Genomic DNA, 7,480 nt, shown 5'->3' on the forward strand with positions numbered 1-7,480 from the left:
AAAGAATGAAATAAAATTACGTGAATATCTTTGTACTAGGAGTCAGATTATATTTTACTATTTTTATAAAAAAACAAATTAATTCCTATATTTTAGATCAAAGAACAAACTAATATTTCTGTTAAAAATTGTCTACTTATTTTGCCGACTACACTAAGTTTTAATAGTAAAAATGGATGAAATTTTTAACAGAAAAGACTATTTACTCTTTAATCTAATGTACATGGATTATTTGCCCCTTTTTTTCTTTTAAATGAGATAAAATACAATCTAACTCTTAATACAGAGGACTACATGATACTTTTACCAAAGAATGATCCGTCCATAAAGAAGGATTTGAACATGCGCATTGGCATAACGGCATGTTTCTGATAAGACAGAAATGAATCAGTAATTTCAGTTCTGTAATGTCAAAACCAAAAATCATTTTACAAAAAAGTTACAGTTCCAGGTTTCTGTATTGAGCTTTATGTCAGAGGGAAACTATAATGCATTAATTAAGGCAACAAAAAAAAAAGAATCATATATAGATAAAATCTAATGATGATATCAGAGTAATACAAATAGGTAGAGATGCACCTTGTGAAAAATGAAAACAAACTTGATATATGATGAGAAGATTCTTTTATCAGAGTTGAAACCTCTAAAGTATAGCTTTTAAAAGGATTTCCAGGGCCACAATCTAGCTCTTTGGATGCTTGCTCTTTAAAAAAATATTGAGAAACCAATAGTTTGCCTCTATCTATTGATTTGTATTGTGTCTTTGCAATTGAGGTTTCTTGCTTTGGGTTCTGGATTCCGAGAGTTTTGCCTTCAAGGTGTTGTTCTCGTACCCTCTTGCCCTTTCAATGAACCCTTTCATGCCTCGAACTACATGTGGATTTACAATGTCCATAGAGCCATACTGCTCCATTGGCTTCTGGTGCTTAAGACCGACTTTAATAGACTTTCCATTTAAAAGATATGTCCCGGGACTGGAAGTGATTCTACTCGAAAGCTGTCCATTACCCTCATCTGTTATTGCTTTATAGGATCCACTACTACTCGCGCATGATGCCTGAAGCTTAGCAGAAGATGAATTCCGCTTTGAGGGTCCTGCAGATATCAAGCACGCTTCATTAGTTTCTGTGTTCGGAGATACTCCAGTAGCAGTTTCATCCCATTCTATTTCACACCTTGGAGCGCTTCTGCATGCACCAATTGTGACAATAGGGTGTCCACTCTCCTCAACTGAGTCCTGATTCTCGACATGATTAACTCCTTCATGGCCTTTAGTATCTTCTTCATTGTCACTGTTGTAATCAACAAAGCCACTTGAACGTTTCGGGACATGGTCATTATCATGATAATTTTCCTGAGGACTTACAGGGTGGTAATCAGAAATATCACCAGTCAAAGAGTAATTGAACCATGTCTCGATTTCCCTTTTACAAACTTCAACTTGCTGTAATTCTTCAAAGATTGAGAATATATCACACGATCCCAACGGCTCATAAGAAAATTCTTCCATATTTTGAATACTAACTGCTTTTACCGCTTGTTCGATCAGTTCAGCTTTTTTTAACTCTCTAATATCTAAGCTTGTGCTTCTCGACCTAAGAAAAGTTTCAAGGACGGTTATCAACTTGTTCAACTGAGAGTACTTACTTTCAAGAGCTAACTTAGCATCAAACAACTTCATTTGGACACGTTCTTCACGCAAAACCTCGGCAACCTGTAACATATTTCTTTCTTCTTCAACCTCTTCTCGAATTTCCATCATCTCTATTCTCATGGCTTCAACTTCGGCTTCAGATTCTCCAATCTTCCTAGCTAGCTCGTGACATACTTCCTCCAAGAGCTTTCTCGTTCTTCTCTCGTCCTTGTGCTTTTGAACCGATTGCATTGCTGATAATTTGGCTTCAGCAAGCTCATTTACTAATTGAGAATTAATAACGTCCATTTTTTGTAGCTTTTTTCTTTCCCTGCTCAATTGGACCTTCAAATCATCAATAAGTGCAAAAATCTTATCATGTTCTTTATTTTCCCGTGACCTTCTTTCCACTCCAAGCTTCCTCGCTAGGTACTTGACTCTATTCCTAGAAGACCGCACTTCATATTCAAGATCGTGAATGTATAATCGAGCTTGCACTAGTTCTGCTTGCAGAGCAGACACAAAAGACATAGTTTTGACTTGATCTTCAAGAAGCCTCATGTGACTTGTAAAATAATACGCTTCAATGGATGCTTTCGAGCATCTACTTGCTCCCTCTTTTAAAGACTTTGAATGCTGGAAAAGAGATTCAAGGTATGAAAGTTAAATAAAGAGACAATAATAACCGTAAAGTACGAAAACAAAAAGGCTAGTTCCTTGTTTGGTAAGCAAACGTAAGAAGTCATAAGCCGAGGCAGAGAAAATGTAGAACCTAGAACCAGTCTATAAAGGAAGCTCAATGGCTATAATGAATCTATACGGGATTTATAAAGAAAAAAAGGGGTTCTAAGGATCAAGTTTCGGAAAACAACTACGCATAACTGAAGATGAAAATGTAGTTCGAAAAACATTAATTCTTAATCTAACAAATGTTTCAGAAAACAACTTTGCAAAGATGAATATGAAAAAACAAGCATTGATCCTTGATCTAAATAGAATCAGGTCTATCCTTCGAATTATAGATTAAGGCAAGACCAAGGAGGGAATCGAGTCCTCGTAGCTGCCTTTTTGACCAGATGGCTTCATTACCAAATGGTGGCCAACTACCTCTAAGCTCTAGTGATATCAAAACACATACTTTATGAAGGGCTCCCTGCTTTGGACCAAAGTCAGTGGATTGGCTCCTCCGTAACTGATGTTCACGATGTTCTTTGCTAGACTGATTCCGAGAAAGCATTGTATTTACGCGTGACACGCTAGGCTGCAGAGGTAAAAGCATGTCCGAATGAAATACAGTACTTTGCAAGAAAGCCAAGAACTAGTTCCAGAGATATCATTACAAAAAATTATGGAGAGAGCTTATCAAGAATATTTCTATATATGCACAAAATCATCATGGAATTCAAGTAAGCAAATTCAAAATCTCACTCTGTCTCTCCCTAATATGAACTGAACATATAAGTTCTCTGTTAAGATCGATATATAAGCTCATCAAAAGGGTACAAACTACAAAGACCTCAAATGTATAATTATAACTCGAATTCAGTATCCCAAACAAATCTACAAGAACCCCATTTCCATTTAGCTGCATTTTTCTCGATATCCAATAACATACATAATGAATATACATATAAATATATTTACTAATATAGAATAGAATAGGCAGCCACTTTCATGTATATATTATATTAACCCCAAATATCCCTCCATGCAAAACACGTCATTCAACCATTAAAATACTGAACTAAATCCACAAGGTATTTCTAATTGAGTTGAATCATATAACGAAAACATGAGTACCCCAAAGTGTGACCGATCAGAGGATCTACGTCTAGTGCTGAAACCTCCACCAATTCCGTAGCGCAACGAACGCAACCACCAGAGTCCAGCAGCCAGTTTCCTCGCCGATAGCTCCACTACGTGCCCGCCACCGGAAAAGTTGGATTCATCTCCGGCTCCGGGGACTGAGGAGAACCATGCATGTTTATTCTTTTCGTTGTTGTTATGGAAAGTCCAGTACCGGAGAGGGGTTGATGGGGCCCCTCCGCGCCTCCGTCGACGCCGGGTTTTACGGCGAGCGGTGGCTGAAGGGTGGGTCCCGCCAATTGAGTTCATTGGGATGGCGATGGCATTAGCAGACAATAACAAAAGAGGGCTCGAGTTTCGGTGAGTTTGTCTGTTGGGGCCTTAGTCACGCCATGAAAACCGAACTAAGAATCGATTGACCTTATTATAATGTCGTGCCTTTTTAAGTGCACTTAAACAAAAAGGTATAATACTAAATTTAGTCAATAATATTTATATTGTTTTTCAATTTAGTCATTGTTACTTTTATTAACTAAACTTGACTTGCAATTTAAAAAAAAATTAAATTAAATTTAACCATTAACTTTTCAAAAATAGTTGAATTAGTTTTTTTTTTACGAAATATTGATTAAAATGTTAAAATTTTAAATATGATAGCTCATTTGACAATCTACATATACTTTATGCTATTTTTTTTGCATATTTTAAATTATTTATTAATATAACATGTAAAATAAATAGTATTATGTCGGCATAAATTATACACAGGCATAAAGTACATATTAATATTATTAACACATGACATGTAATATTTTTATTACTAATTTTAAATTTTTATCATACACACAAGGGGGTTGGGAGGGGTTCCGTTCCCCTCTAAAATAGAAAATTTTCTATTTAAATCCTTTATAATTTATAAAATTCTAAATTAATAATAATAAAATTATACTTTGACCTCTTTAAAAATAATAAAAATTTAATTTAATTCTTTAAAAATTATAAAAATATAAATTTATAAAATTATAAAATTATTTTTTTACTATCGATATAATTTAATTTTAACTCTCCAAAAAAATTTTCTAACAGCTGCATACACAAATACACATTCGTTTAAAGGGAACTCCTCAAATAAAAATTTATCATTTACTTTTCAAAAGCTCAAATCTCGAGAGATTCTATGAATGAATAGTTTTCTGTCATCAAACTAAACACAAAAATCGAAGCTATTAATTTTTAATTAAATTAGGTAATAAATTGATGTGAAATAATTGTCATTAATTGATTTTTTCTTTTATTTCTCCTGTTTTCGTGTAACAAGCGAGCACGATTTAAATGGTTGGGAAATCTAAATGTTGAATAAATTGGACAGCGTTTCAGATAATGCAAGCTTTCATTATTAGACAGTTGAAGCCACTAATTTGTTAATTTATGGAGGAACAAAGAAGTTAAAGGAGCGTTGGCATTCTTGGCAGAAGCACTAATTGCTACCTTCAACAATGTTTTTAGAATTAGATTAGTAATCGAATCTATATTATAAATTCGATCAATTTAATTAAAATTTTAAAAAAATATTAAAATAACAAAAATTTCAACCAAGTTTTTAATTGATTCAATGGATTCGTGTCGATTTTCAATCTAATCGATTTAATGTCCTCTTCAAATTGGATATGATATGTGTGAAAAATAAAATAAAGAACACACAAATTTTAAGTGGAAACCATTTCGGGAAAAAACCACGGGCAGAGGAGAAGAAAATTCACTATGTCGAAAAATTTGAATCAATACAAGAGGAATAGACTATATCTATTTATAGGCTTTTAAAGCCATATTCTAGTAGGATTGAAACACCTTATCCTAATCAATATAAAATAGATGGAGTTTAATAATGTTTAAAAACCTTATTCTAAAATAAAATAAAATAAGTCTAGTTCTATATGAATTTTACTTTTATTTTATTTTTTACCGTATTTTATTAAATAAGAATTCGGGTCACTTAATTCTAACAATATGATTCAAACATCATTAACCCTCAATTGTTGCTTGCTATGTCAAGTGGCTTGGTTTATTAATTAATAATTTGACAAGTTGGTATTGGGTGCAACCCTCCCCAAAATAGGAAATTTAAGTTAAGGCCTCTTAAATTACACTTTGGTCCTTTAAAATAATAAAATTTTGTTTTAGTCATTTAAACAATTATAAGAATATAAACTATTGAAATAGTGAAATTATATTTTAACTCTCATAAAAATTTAAAATTTAATTTTGACCCAAGATAAAATTTCGTACTTTCACCCTAGTTCGATTAAGATTTTGTTAACTTCGATCTTTTTCAACCTTAACTTGTTAGTATTGCTTTATGAATTAATTTACAAATATAATATAACAATTGTTGAGTGTTTTTGTGTGTATCCCCTTTAAGGAGGCTAATTTTTTTTATTTTTATAATACGATTTTTAGATGTGACGTCTTAGGTAAGCATCTATTTATGTCAGTACGTACCCTATTCTAAAGTTAACACGTGTTCTCTAAGTGTAAGTTTACTTGCATGATGATACGAACTTACCATATGCGAACTCTATTAGTATAACTAAGTAACAGTTAGTTAGTTATCAGTTGTTAGTAGTTAGTTAGATGGTTAGTCGGTTAAACCTATTGCTATAAATGTGTGTACTGCACGTATGATTCAGATAAGTTCAATAATAACAATGCTTGTTTTGTGAATATCATAATATGGTATCAGTTTTTCTTTCTTTTTTGGTAGATCTCTGAGGGCCTGTGTTCTTATAGCATTTCCTACCAGTCCGTCTCCTGTGCATTCTGATACGCCTGGAATGGCATCTAATGTCTCTGAAGCTGCTGTTGACAGCCGATTTATTACTGTCAAGAAGATTAATATTTTGCTTGATGATACTAATTACTTGCTATGGCGTCAGCAGGTGATTTTGGCAGTTAAAACTCACAATCTACAACAGTTTCTTGATTCTAGTACGACTCCTCCTCCTAGACAAATTCTGAGTGAAGATGGTGTTCTTCAGGATAATCTTGCTTTTTCAAGATTTCAACAGCAAGATTGTGCTTTAGCCTCTTGGCTGTTGTCGTCCGTTAGTGCAGCTGTCTTACCGCATCTCATTGGATTGGAATCTTGTGCTCAAATATGGAATGCAATTGTTGCGGTGTATGGTAGCAAAACCACCTCGCGATTAATGTCCTATCGCAGAGCTCTCCATTCTCAGCGAAAAGGTGAGCTGTCCATGAAAGATTACTTGATGAAAATTGATAGTCTTGCTAGCTGTGGTGAGGTAATTAGTGATCAAGAATATATCACTGCCGTTCTTAATGGTTTACCACCGGACTATGAAGCAATTATTGCTATTATTACTGCTAGCCAAGTACCTTACAGTATACAAGGAGTAATTACGATCTTGCTTGATGGTGAAGCTAGACAAAATGTTGTTGTGAGTGAAACTCCCAGCTCTGTTAATCTTGTATCACATCAAGAGTCAACCTCAGTACCTGAGACTGTCAATACACCCAACTATCGTCCCTCATCAAATGGTAGAAGTAGAGGGCATGGTCGCTCATTTGGATCCCGTATACAGTGTCAATTGTGTGGTAAGTCAGGCCATCTTGTTGATCGGTGCTATCATCGATTTGATGCATCGTGTAAAAATATTGGTTCTAGACCTTCTATGATTCCTCAAGCAAATATTAGTATGTTTGGACATGGTGTTGCAACTGCCTCTTGGCCACCATCTGTACCTACTGCCTATGTGTGCCCAGTTCAAGTCCATCACCGGGGGTCGGGTCCATCTGTCTCAACTGTTAATTGGAATAATCCATTTGATGCATCTGCTTCATTGCACTCTGGTATGTCTCCCAATATATCTTTTAATACAGCTTCAATGTCGCAAGCCTATGTTGCAACTCCTACAACGGTAGCAGATAATACGTGGTATCCCGACTCTGGGGCTACACATCATCTGACGAATTCAGCATCATCCTTAGGAGAACCTTTGGCTTATAACGGTCCAGGTAAAGTGT

General features: G+C 34.5%; 1 protein-coding gene across 2 annotated transcripts; it reads right to left on the reverse strand.

Moving 5' to 3' along the window:
• Window positions 1–510: 510 nt before the first annotated feature.
• On the reverse strand, window positions 511–3,856 carry LOC107925302 (uncharacterized). Of its 2 annotated transcripts, XM_016855956.2 has the most exons (4): window positions 3,434–3,838; window positions 2,772–2,894; window positions 1,176–2,269; window positions 511–1,095 (listed from the first exon to the last, which is right to left on the reverse strand). In XM_016855956.2, the coding sequence occupies exons 1-4, from the start codon at window positions 3,746–3,748 to the stop codon at window positions 1,065–1,067; spliced, it is 1,563 nt and encodes a 520-aa protein (XP_016711445.2). In that variant the 5' UTR covers window positions 3,749–3,838; the 3' UTR covers window positions 511–1,064. The 2 variants fall into 2 exon arrangements, with proteins under 2 accessions (XP_016711445.2, XP_016711444.2); XM_016855955.2 differs by having other exon boundaries at window positions 511–2,269; window positions 3,434–3,856.
• Window positions 3,857–7,480: the final 3,624 nt, after the last annotated feature.

This window comes from Gossypium hirsutum, chromosome A10 (assembly GCF_007990345.1).
Source record: "Gossypium hirsutum isolate 1008001.06 chromosome A10, Gossypium_hirsutum_v2.1, whole genome shotgun sequence".
Taxonomy (NCBI): domain Eukaryota; kingdom Viridiplantae; phylum Streptophyta; class Magnoliopsida; order Malvales; family Malvaceae; genus Gossypium; species Gossypium hirsutum.

What these genes read in the sequence shown, in the direction of transcription:
- LOC107925302 (XM_016855955.2), bottom strand. Translation starts at nt 3,748, where the DNA reads ATGAACTCAATTGGCGGGACCCACCCTTCAGCCACCGCTCGCCGTAAA. An exon ending in CTGATCGGTCACACTTTGGG is followed by an intron (nt 2,895 to 3,433) that starts GTACTCATGTTT and finishes TTACCTCTGCAG; the next exon opens with CCTAGCGTGTCACGCGTAAA. An exon ending in AGCAGGGAGCCCTTCATAAA is followed by an intron (nt 2,270 to 2,771) that starts GTATGTGTTTTG and finishes TCTCTTTTCCAG; the next exon opens with CATTCAAAGTCTTTAAAAGA.